At 35.7% G+C, this 12,748-nt stretch overlaps 3 protein-coding genes across 3 annotated transcripts; 2 read left to right on the plus strand and 1 right to left on the minus strand.

Annotated features, from left to right (window-relative positions):
• Nucleotides 1–784: 784 nt before the first annotated feature.
• LOC123886502 (putative pentatricopeptide repeat-containing protein At1g12700, mitochondrial) lies at nucleotides 785–3,671 on the plus strand. Its single transcript, XM_045935821.1, has 2 exons — nucleotides 785–2,037; nucleotides 2,377–3,671. The coding sequence occupies exons 1-2, from the start codon at nucleotides 961–963 to the stop codon at nucleotides 3,421–3,423; spliced, it is 2,124 nt and encodes a 707-aa protein (XP_045791777.1). The 5' UTR covers nucleotides 785–960; the 3' UTR covers nucleotides 3,424–3,671.
• A 1,565-nt stretch (nucleotides 3,672–5,236) lies between these two features.
• Nucleotides 5,237–7,410, plus strand: LOC123886509 (PH domain-containing protein DDB_G0287875-like). Its single transcript, XM_045935826.1, has one exon. It carries the CDS (start codon nucleotides 5,359–5,361, stop codon nucleotides 7,180–7,182), a length of 1,824 nt encoding a protein of 607 aa, XP_045791782.1. The 5' UTR covers nucleotides 5,237–5,358; the 3' UTR covers nucleotides 7,183–7,410.
• Nucleotides 7,411–9,765: 2,355 nt separating this feature from the next.
• LOC123894276 (tubby-like F-box protein 5) lies at nucleotides 9,766–11,212 on the minus strand. The gene is made up of 4 exons (XM_045944237.1): nucleotides 10,889–11,212; nucleotides 10,679–10,766; nucleotides 10,393–10,528; nucleotides 9,766–10,315 (listed from the first exon to the last, which is right to left on the minus strand). Exons 1-4 carry the CDS (start codon nucleotides 11,210–11,212, stop codon nucleotides 9,766–9,768), a joined length of 1,098 nt encoding a protein of 365 aa, XP_045800193.1.
• Between the last annotated feature and the right edge of the window lie 1,536 nt (nucleotides 11,213–12,748).

Here is a 12,748-nt window from a genome sequence, read left to right on the forward strand (position 1 = left end):
TGGTCCAAGAATCCAAACTTCAGATTTTGGAATGTTTGAGATTAGAGATTGAACTTTTTGAGATTCTGAGTTTTATACATCGATCAACAATTAATAGTTAATAATAATAATTTTGTTATGAACTATATATAATTTTGTTATGAACTAATTTTGTTATGAACTATAACAAATTTTAAAATTGATAAATAACAAAAAATGTTTTTCCCCATACCACTTGTACGCCACATCAGATAAGATTAACGTCGTTACTTTCATATTGACGGAAACAACTTACCTGAATCAATTTATTCAATTAAGGACCAATTTGACATCAAAAGAAAGTTTTGAGACCAATTTGAACCTCAAAAATAAATTAAAGGACCAAAAAGTATTTAGGCCTTCTTTTTTTTTCGTGTAAACTTTTTATTAGTACTTTTTAAATATTTTCCCATCCTTCTCACTGAAAATTAAAAATGCTAAAAAATTTGGAAACATTCGATTAAATAAATATTTTATTCATTCTCGTACACATGATCTGATTTTGTCTTTTTAAACTTGAGTGTGTTTGGTTTGAGAGAAAGAAAGAGGAAAGAGAGAGAAAACACATTTCTTTCTCTAAACTAAACACACCTATGTTATGAGAGTTGAATGTCACGTCAATAAATAATGTCACCGTAAATTTCGAAAGAACTCGTTAAAATAATGTGGGAAGTCAAAATTTTACAATTATCTTTATCATGCTAACCACACCCTAATCCCTCTTCAATTTCTATATGATATTGGGCTTAACCCAGTACTTTGAATAGGCCCATTAAATAAGAACGAACTCGTGATTTTCATTTCGTGCTTCTTCTTCTTCGTTCCTTCACTCCTTCGTAACAGTGAAGTACCCATTGCATAAACCCAAAACCCTAATCTCTTCATGCTTCACTCCCATCAAATTTAAATCCAAATTCAATTTCAATTTCAATTTCAGTTACAATGAGTTGCAGAATTTTACTTTCACTTCGTTCTTCAAGAATCGCAATCACAAAACTCAAATCAATCACAAATTCCCAATTTTCCACTATTCTCTTCAATCGACTTCCCGTTTCTTCAATCTCCGGTCACCGGAATCTCCATTCGCATTCCTCTGAACTCGGTAACTCGTTAATCGACCCGTCACTAAAAATTCACTTAAACGACAATGCCGCTCACCAAAACGACGATGAAGACGAAACCACGAACGAGTTTCTCTCACGATTCGCTTGGATAATGAGGAAAAAAGTGAAGGAAGTGTATCCTGAATGCGATAAAAGTACTGTAGATGGAATGCTAGTTCTGATTGTTGAAAGAGTTGTTTCAGAAATGGAAAAAGGTGGTGGTGGTGCTGAAAAACCGGTTTTTGATTCAGTTGATTTCAGTGAGGATCTTTGGAAGACTGTGTGGGAGGTTAGTAATAAGGTTTTGGTTGATATGAATAAAGAGAGGAAGAAGGAGAAAATGAAGAGTTTTTTGCAATGTGATGAGGTTAAAGAAATGTGTAGATTCGCCGGTGAAGTTGGTATTCGAGGCAATTTGCTTAGAGAGCTTAGGTTTAAATGGGCACGTGAGAAAATGGAGGAACATGAGTTTTATGAGGATTTGGAGAAATTGAGGAAAGAGGGACAGGTTATTGAAGAAGGAATAAAACATGAAAGTGACACCGAAACAGATGTTGGTGTTCGTGTTGATGGTAATGTTGAGGAGAAGGGTGAGAATAAGGTTGTTGGGCTTCCTAAGAGGAAGGGGAAATTGAAGTTTAAGATTTATGGACTTGATTTATCTGATCCTAAATGGGAACAAGTGGCTGATAGGATTCATGAGGCAGGAGAAGTTCTTTGGCCGAAGGAGGCGAAGCCAATAACTGGGAAATGCAAACAAGTTACCGAGAGAATTCTGGCGTTGAAGGAGGAGGATGGAGATGATAGTTTGTTAACCCTTTTGGCTGAGTGGATAGAGCTTCTGCAGCCTGCTAGGGTTGATTGGTTCAATTTGCTTGAAAGGTTGAAAAACCAGAATTCTCCTTTGTACTTCAAGGTATGTCCGTGGTTTGATTTTCATATCATTGGATTGGTATCTATACAATTGCATTGCCTTTTAAGTTTCCCTAGATTGCTCGTGTATGCGAATTTGTTTTGATATTTTAGCATATTAATGCTATTAGGAGATGTTGGCTAATGTGATAAGATTTTCTTGCTGCAATATTATTAGAAAATGGCAATGTTAACACCTAAACACTGCTCCTTGAATTGCCTTCTTAGTTTTTATGAACTATGGAATTTTAAGATTTGAATTGTTGTGATCCAAAATGGGATGAAGTAAAGCCCTGTTTGGATTTTGGATTTAATTTGTTTTTCAAACCCTATGTTTTTGTAGGTGGCAGAAAAGGTATTGACTGAAGATTCTTTCCAAACAAATATATCTGACTACTCTAGGCTTATTGATATGTATGCTAAAGAGAACCGCATTGATGATACTGAGAGAATGCTTGAGAAGATGAATGAAAATGGTATACAGCCAGATACTTCGATAGCCAGTGTGTTGGTCCACATGTACAGCAAGATAGGTAATCTTGAAGGTGCAGAAGAGGCATTTAAAATCTTGAGTAGCCATGGTTTCCAACCGGACTCCAAAGTTTACAACTCAATGATCATTGCCTACATAAATGCTGGTGAACCTACAAAGGGTGAGACACTGATGAGGCAGATGGAGACAAGAGATATTCAGCCCACAAAGGAAATATACATGGCATTGCTTCGATATTATTCTCAATGTGGTGACTTTGATCGTGCCTCGCGAACTTCTACATCTATGCAATTTGCAGGACACCAGCAGACTCTGGAAACATGCACCCTGCTTATTGAAGCAGCTGCAGCTGCAGTTGACTGTCACGTAGAAAAGGTAAGCTCCAATTTTGACCACATGGTACAACTTGGGCATAAGCCTAACGATAGGTGCGCTGCTGCCATGATTCGTGCTTATGAGAGGACAAATTCATTAGACAAGGCATTGGATCTTCTTTTAACGTTAGAGAAGGATGGGTTTGAGCCTGGGGTTGCAACTTATTCTGTTCTTATGGAATGGATGGCTAAAATGCAGCTTGTCGATGAGACTGAACAGATTTTAAACAAAATTGCTCTGCTGGGTGAAGCTCCTCCTTTTAGGGTTCAAGTTAGTCTCTGTGATATGTATGCAAGGACTAAAATGGAGAGAAAGGCTCTTCAAACCCTAGGTGTTCTGATAGCTAGGAAGGACGAATTACGAGAACGTCAGTTTGAGAGGATTATAACCGGCCTTATTAGTGGTGGATTTTTGCGGGATGCACAAAGAATGCACGAGATCATGGAATCACAGGGTTTCAAAGCATCTGGACTGCTTATTTCAGCCCTTAAATCTGGCGACTTACCTTGCAGTATGAGGTAATTTAGGGGCTCATGAGTAGTGCCGTGTTTGTCTTTTTCTGCGAGCTGGCCAACAAATCATCTGCCTTATGAAGGAAGCCATGGTCTTGTCTTATAGATTGATCATACCATGTAACCAATAAAGGATTTTAGTTTATGCTTGATAAGTTCTTAGTTTCTCAATTGTATCATTTTTATGGATTTTACCATGGTTACATGTTTGCAAGTGCTCAGATTACAACAATTTATTTCTCTTATTATTCTTTTGAACTTTTGTCCTTTGTATAGTAGATTCATTTGAGTAGTCATTTTCTTGTTTCTATATACAGTATGTTCGCATTCTAGGATGAAAAAAAGAGTGTGCATTCTAGAATGCGAACTCAGTTCGCATCATAGGATGCAAATTTTTTATTTTTTTTTTCATAATATTTTTCGATCAAGGGGGCGCAGATGTTGGGTTTGAGTAAAAAACGTTGTGTCACACTCTCATTCTCGTACCATTTGTGTAAATTCCAGGCTAATTCTGCTTGTGATGTCACTTTTGTTGTGTTTGTTAAAGATGATTGTTTGAAACCATCCATATATTTTTCATAGGTTTTGTCTGATTTTAAATAAGCTGAATATTTGTATTTTGATTTCAGCTCTATTTTTGTGAAAAGTAAACAAAATGTGAATCAATTCCTCTTTTCTCCCCTCTTTAATTGAAGTTTATGGAAACAATGCATATTATGGGTCTAGTAGGACTTGGCCAACATCACTACGACCAAAGTCATGTATTTTGTGATCTGCACATGGTGTAATGTATAGCTGTAATGTATAGCTGTTTAGCCTCTAAGATTCTATCATTACTTACTCTTTCAAGAGCAACTTTGTAAAAGTGCAATTTGAATAAACTTTCCCGGATCTCTTTGTTTGAAAGATAAGTATGTGACTGACAGGTGAAGAGCCATGACATGGTGCTGCAGACATTAGGAGCCATTACATATTAGGAGGTCTAAGACAAATTTATGATGAGACATTTTTATCGTCCATACAAGTATTATAGTAGAAATTATTAAATTTTGGTTGAAATTTTGTTAAATACGTTTTAGGGTACAAAATTGTTTATTAAATTATTAATTGATAATAAGGTGATCAGTCCTGCAAATTTCATAAACATGTGTTGATCCAAGACATCAAAGATATATTGATAGAGAATTGTCACTTCAAAATCATCCACACCCTTCGGGAAGACAACCAATGTGGCGATGATTTTTTGCGCTAAGCTTGGTGCTTCCTCTAACCATGACCACCTGGTTCATGCTTCTCCGCGTGTGGGGATTAGTGACATCCTTTGCAGCTGATGCAGTAAGAACTTTCTTCCTAAGACTAGTCTTTTCCTTTTCTTTCTTTATTTAGCTATGTAACAAAAAAAGTATATAGTTTATTGAAATATGTATGCTATATCAAATATTATAGATTAATTATAAAATTAAATTAAATATTTAGTCAATATGAAATGAATATATGTAGTTTGTTGAGATATTGATGTCAAATAAAAAAATTAGACTTAAAAAATAGAAAGAAAAAAAATACAAATAAGTTCAGAAACTTTCCAAGATGAAATTAGGTTTCCATAAGTTGATGAATAACTAAAAGAAAGAAACAATGATGAGGTAAGGCATATCCTTTCTTAAGAGTCAAGAAAAAATAATAGGTGGCAAAAGTTTGATTATTAGAATATTAATGAAACTGATATAAGAAAAGAACCATAAGAAAACTTTTTGGGAGAATCAGTGTGAAATGTTCCAAAGTAAAACATATATAATGAAAGCCTCATATGCATCCAAGGCATAAAACTTCAATTAAGTATATAGATATATTATAATCACATTCTGCAGCATTACATTTAGACAGAACACTAGGAAAAGAAAATTTGATCATCCTCTTGTGTATTCAAATATTAACAAAACCATCCATGGCACAAAGAAAGCCATCATTTCGTTTTAGAATACCTTCTTGGCTATCAGGAACACCTGAATCAATGTCTCGCCGTCCGAAAGACTCATCAAAATCAACTGCTCGATCAAACACAAGTGTTCCTATTCAAAGACCATCTAGGCCTTCTCTCATAACTCCTGCAGAGTTACCTCCGATTCCTGCCAAAACTCAAGAAAACACTAGAATTGAACCTCTAAACCAATCACCGCCTCGTCCAACTCAACCAACGCCATTATCAACTTCGGTGATTGTGGAGACTACTCACTCAAAACCGTCTTCTCCATCAATATCATCTAACCATGTCAACTCTCCACCCTCACCATCTCATGCAGCATCTCAGGTTCATGTTGTCTCAACTCAACCTCAGTCTCCCTTTCGTTATGACACCATGAAGGAGCCAGAACCGAAGCCAAAGCCTTCTCCTACTGAAGAAAACACTCATCCAACATCATTTGCATCTGAACAAGAAAAGGAAAAAATGGTCAACAAGTCTGAACCAATGCAACATGAAGCTAAATCTGAGTCTGAGCTGAAGATGAATTCACCATTGATAGAAATCACTAAGTCACCACAGCATGTAGGCTCCGAACAACAGGCTTCTTTTATGCCCTCCTCCCCCCAAGTTTCTAAAGTCGAGCCAGCTTCCGAGCACCATCCGCCGTCTCCTTTGGCCTCGGTGCAGAATGAGGAGTTAAAGGCTAACCATGAAGAAAACACTTTTTATACATCATCCACCTCTCAAGAACAAAAAGAGAAGATTCCAGTTTCATTGTCTGAGCCATTGCCAAATGAAGCAGAACGAAAGATAAACTCACCATCGAAAATAATTCCAGTATCACAACCAGAGAATTTGTCCAAGCACACAAAAACAAATTTAGATGAGGAAAGATCAATCTCAAAATCACCACCACCAAAGCCCCCTTTGGAAACTCAAAGAAAGTTCCTTCAACATAAAGAGAAGGAGAACGTTATGCATGAAAGCAAAAAGGTAGGAAAAGCCAAAGAAAAAAGTATCAGCCATACCAGCCAACCGAAACGACATACCAAAGCATCTTCTTCAGGCACAAAGGATAAGAAGCAGCATGGTGTAAAAGAAACTGTAGAGAGAAAGATAATGTTTGCCACATCAAACTCTAGTGGAAAAGACATAGGAGTTTTGAGCTCAAAAGATCCTAGCTCAAGCATATCAAACCAAAGAAATGCTCCATCGAGCGACGAAAGGGAAAAGAGAAATGAAAAGGAAAAGGGTCCAATTCAAAAAGGTATAAAAGATGACATCACAAAGTTTGTTCATAAAATATCAGCCTCTTTGCAACCAACACAGCCTATGGAGGACAAAAAATTTAGTGTCATAACATTGACTGGTGACAATAGAGGAGCCACAATGCATGTTGGTTCTGAGTCAGATAAGAAAGAAGGTTCAATCCACATTCATAGGGCCTACAAGAATGAATCTGAAGAGAGCATTGAGGTGACAACAGATGGAGAAGGAAACACTAACAACGACGAAGGAAACTCAATGGAGCACAGTGAGGTTGGGAAGGCTTATGTTAATAGCAACATACAAAGTATCAACAATTCACTCATGTTTCATGGTTCAATCAATGAAAGAGACCCTGGTGTTCAAGTTACAGTTCCACAAAAGCCCTCAGAAATCATCAATCGCGACGAAGACACTAACAATCACAGGACTGAGTTTAACATTAGCCGGTCTCGAAAGTCGACGTTCCAGCCAACGGTTCGCCGTTATGGTTGCAAGTTCAGTAGTAGCAATAACAATGAAGACATTGAGATTATGTGAAATAAGAACAAACAACATAGCTTCCCATATATTAAAAAAAAAGAAATACCTTTTATAGAAATATTGCAAGTTTGAAGTATAAGAAAATATGATTTATAGTATTTAGCCACTTTCCATCATGAAAGTGTTGACAACATCCACAATGTATAATATAAATACTTTTTTAATGTGCAATGTCATTTTTATTTGGAATTGTTCATACATATTACAAGAAAATATAGACATTAATCCTAATATCTAGAAACTAGATTTACAGAAACATTGGCTTGCTTACACAAATGGCATTAATCCAAATTGGCTTGATTACACATGACATTAATCCTAATTGCTAGAAACCAGAATTACAGAAACATTGGCTTTCATCAAGTTGAGTCAAATTCAGCAACTTCCGGCTTCTTTCTCTTCGAAGATTCATGCTCATTGCGGTAACTGATAAATTCCAAGTTTAATTGTGATACACCATCAGTGTAAAATGTTTTACATGATCAGCAGATTCTCAATCTATGAAATTAATCGCTAAATTACCGTCTTTGTGAAAACTTTATTATTGTATTTGCAGCTCTTAATGGTGATAAGAGCAAACTGCTCTTACATGCAAAGAAGATCAGAAGAGCAACCTGTACAGAGTTTATAATATCATTGGTTGCTAAGGATTTTTCTAAAACTAAGAATACATACATTGGCAAGATAAGGTTAGTGTCCTTAATCCGCATCTTTTCATGGTTAATGCCTTATTCAACTGTTTACTTGATCTGTATGCAATGAACAGGACTAATTTTATCGGCACCAAGTCCAAGATTTATGAACGTCATCCCGCACACAGTTCTCCACTTCCATCAAGTCATAAGATAGCAACAATATCTTATCGATTCTTTGTTCTTCATTCACCTAGTTCGAGGCAAATCGAGTGTACAATGCACTTGATTCCTACATCATCAATCAAAGAAGCTGGTAATTCCAAAGGATGCTCCTGCTACCAAAAGCTTCTGAGGATACCATTGGTACTTCCAAAAGCTTCTGAGGATACAGTTGCTACTTTAAGCGCAGTCCTCCTTCTTTTTTTTTTTTGAAACGGCCACAGTCCTCCTTCTTTGATTAATGATGTAGGAATCAAGTGCATTGTACACTCGATTTGCCTCGGACCAGGTGCACGAAGAACATAGAATCGATAAGATACCGTTGCTACCTTATGACTCAATGGAAGTGGAGAACTGTGTGGCGGATGACGTTCATAAATCTTGAACTTGGTGCCGATAAAATTAGTCTTGTTCATTGCATACAGATCAAGTAAGTAAGGCATTAACCATAAAAAGATGATGGTTAAGACACTAACCTTATCTTGCCAATGCAAGTATTCTTAGTTTTAGAAAAATCATTAGCAACAAATGATATTAAAAACTCTACAAGTTGCTCTTCTTTGCATGTAAGAGCAATTTGCTCTTATCACCATTAAGAGCTGCAAATACAATAACAAAGTTTGCCTTTTATAAAGGGGAGCCACCGAGTTATCTCTTTAAAAGATAAGATTGCTGTCTGTGACTCAATAATCCAACGGTCAATAGTTATCCAACCACACCGAATAAGATCATGAATGTTTTTGAATTTTTTATAAGGTGGCAGCCCACTATTTTATCTGAATTTTTTTTTTTGACAAATTTTATCTTAATTTTAATTTTCTTACTTTTAAGTTATAATTTTATTAATTTTCTTATTTTTAAATCTACGGTTGAATACATGGATATCTGATGCTCGCTCATTCATAAACTTCTCTAACAATTAATACGACTCTTATCGTAAAAGATGTCAAACATGCTTTGACAGATTCAGGAGACCGAGAATGAATCTGAAGAAAGCATTGAGGTGACAACAGATGTAGAAGGAAACACAAACAATGAAGAAGAAAACTCAATGAAGCACAGTGAGGTTGGGAAGGCTTATCTTAACAGCAACATACAAAGTATCAATAATTCACTCATGTTTTATGGTTCAATCAATGAAAGAGACCCTGGTTTTCAAGTCCTAATCATCAATCAATCGCGACGAACAAGACTAATCATCAATCACAAAAGACACTCACAATCACAGGACTGAGTTTAACATTAGCCGGTCTCAAAAGTCGACGTTCCAGCCAACGGTTCGCCGTTATGGTTGCAAGTTCAGTAGTAGCAATAACAATGAAGACATTGAGATTATGTGAAATAAGAACAAACAACATAGCTTCCCTTATATTAAAAAAAAAATACTTTTTATAGAAATATTGCAACTTTTTTTCGATACAGAAATATTGCAACTTTGAAGTATAAGAAAATATGATTTATAGTATTTAGCCACTATCCATCATGAAATTGGTGACAGCATCCACAATGTATAATATAATATAGATGCTTTTTTAATGTGCAATGTCATTTTTATATGCAATTGTTCATACATATTACAGATACATTGGCTTTACACGTATGGATTATCGGCTTGCTTACACATATGGATTATCGATATCCTCTCTCTGCTTTTGAGTAGCGCTTTGACACAAAAGCAGTTTGTGAATGATAATGCATTTGCAATCTTCTTTGATATAATGCATTATCATATAAAATCTGGTTTTTTGCCGAAGCTACTCAAACAGATTGCAAAGGCTTGAAAAGCGGAGAGAGGATACCAATAATCCATCATGAATGTGTCATCCCCAATTTTCCCAAATTGTAATATCACCTTCTTTTCCCAAGGGTCTTCAGCTGCTACAAGCTGAAAATTCTTCACCGAATCCACCGTAACCCGTCCACTGAAATCCAAGTGCCAATATTGCAGTTGTTCGCTCCATGTAAGAGCTTTGTTTTTCAAAATCAGTGGCTCTCTTTCAAAATCGGTGCAAGTTGAGTCAAATTCAACAACTTTAGGCTTCTTTCCCTTGGAAGATTCATGCTGAATGTGGTAACTGGCAAATTCCAAAGGAGTCGGCGCAGTTCCTCCTTCTTGGATTGATGAGGTAGGAATCAAGTGCATTGTACACTCGATATGCCTCGGACTAGGTGAATGAAGAACAAAGAATCGATAAGATATTGTAGCTATCTTACGACTCAATGGAAGTGGGGGATGACGTTCATATATCTTGGATTTGGTGCCGATAAAATTAGTCCTGTTCATTGTATACAGATAAGTAAGCAGTTGAATAAGGCATTAATCAATGAAAATATGCAGATTAAAGACACTAACCTTATCTTGCCAATGTATGTATTCTTGGTTTTAGAAAACTTCTTAGCAACCAGTGATATTATAAACTCTGTACCACCGGTTGCTCTTCTGACCTTCTTTGCATGAAAGAGCAGTTTGCTCCTATCAAAGTTGGTCGCTGCAAATACAATAACAAAGTTTTCACAAAGACGGAAATGTAGCAACTAACTTCGTATATATTGAGAATTTGCAGATAGTGTAAAACATTTTACACCAATAATGTATGACAATTAAACATTTTACAGTAATGTGAGCACAACAATCTTACGTGGGCTCAATCCAAGATATAAACTAAATGTGGATGAATATCTTTCCCTCCTGATGTAGCAGTGAATGGGATTGTCTCGTGGAGCAGGCTGAAAAAACATAATAAAAGACAAAGTAATCACACATTGAGTATATCATACAATACAATGTACTTCCAAGTTTGAAACAAAAATGACATCAAATCATATACATAAAGAGAACAAAAAATTACCTGTTTCAATGATATAGGGAAAGTGATGATACCACACTGTTCAAGTGTGCTAACAAAACTCTTGGTTATTGCTCTCCACGCTTTACAAACCGAGGCACATGCTACAAGTGCTCGGCGAGATGGCCAGGTGGTTTCGCTAGCATCTATCCGTTGAATTACGTCTAATAGTAATTCAGAAGGTAAATTAGCCCACTGGCCTTGTGATGATGATTCTGTTCTTGGTGGTGCTGAAGCTGATGGTGATGGTGAAGAACATGGTACAACTATTCTATACAAGTTGCTAATTCCCTCTTTCATCACCTTCACTATACTCTTGAATGACATTATGATATGTTGTGTATATATGTAGGACTAGAAATGTGAAGTTATTTATAGGTTACTACAACAAAGTTTAAAACTTTCAAAACAAAGCTTGTGGATTCAAAACTAAGAAAAAAACAACACAAGTACACAACTCAAACTGCAAATCTTAGTTTAGTGTTTGTATTTTTATCACTTGTGACTTGCCTTTTGGCTCGGAGCCACTTTGAGTTATCTATATATAAGATTGTTCTCTTTGCCTCAATAATCATAGACCAACAATCCAACGGTCCATGTCCATTGTTATCAAACCGGATGCACCGATTAAGATCTTCATGAATGTTTTTGAATTTTTGAAATAAATGCAATTTTCAGCCCACTATTCTATCTTAATTTTAATTTTCTTACTTTCCTTAATTGTATATAATTTTCTAAATTTTCTTACTTTTAAATCTATAATTGAATAACCAAATAAAAGTTCACCAAGACACAGTTCTACTCATGTGATTAACCAACAAGAAAGAGAACTGCATAAAAAAAAAAAACAAGAGACAGAAGTTAACCAACATGTAGAGAAATTCACCAACATGCAGAAAATTCTACCCAGTTGATTTTAAAAGTTCACCAAGACACAATTCTTCTCAATGAATTGCCAAGACACAGTTCTACTCATGTGATTAACCAACAAAAAAGAGAACTGCATAAAAAGAAAAAAAAAAAAAAAAAAAAGAGACAGAAGTTAACCAACATGCAGAAAATCCTACCCAGTTGATTTTAAAAGTTCACCAAGACACAGTTCTTCTCAATGAATTGCCAAGACACAGTTCTACTCATGTGATTAACCAACAAGAAAGAGAACTGCATAAAAAACAAGAGACAGAAGTTAGCAACATGCAGAGAAATTCACCAACATGCAGAAAATCCTACCCAGTTGATTTTAAAAGTTCACCAAGACACAGTTATTCTCAATGAATTGCAGTGATCGAGTCTTTTATAATATAACCAAATAAAAGTTCAGCAAGACACAGTTCTACTCATGTGATTAACCAACAAGAAAGAAAACTGCATAAAAAAGAAGTTAACCAACTTGCAGAAAATCCTACCAGTTGATTTTAAAAGTTCACCAAGACACGGTTCTTCTCAATGAATTGCAGTGATCGAGTCTTTTATAATATAACCAAATAAAAGTTCAGCAAGACACAGTTCTACTCATGTGATTAACCAACAAGAAAGAGAACTGCATAAAAAAGAAGTTAACCAAAATGCAGAAAATCCTACCAGTTGATTTTAAAAGTTCACCAAGACACAGTTCTTCTCAATGAATTGTTCTTCTCAATGAATTGCAGTGATTGAGTCTTTTATAATATAACCAAATAAAAGTTCACCAAGACACAGTTCTACTCATGTGATTAACCAACAAGAAAGAGAACTGCATAAAAAAACAAGAGACAGAAGTTAACCAACATGCAGAAAATCCTACCCAGTTGATTTTAAAGATGACAATGGAAAATAAGTTTGTGAGAAGATACACTTACTGGATGGCCTCATAAGATTGATTAA

This window comes from Trifolium pratense, linkage group LG1 (genome assembly GCF_020283565.1).
Source record: "Trifolium pratense cultivar HEN17-A07 linkage group LG1, ARS_RC_1.1, whole genome shotgun sequence".
NCBI lineage: Eukaryota > Viridiplantae > Streptophyta > Magnoliopsida > Fabales > Fabaceae > Trifolium > Trifolium pratense.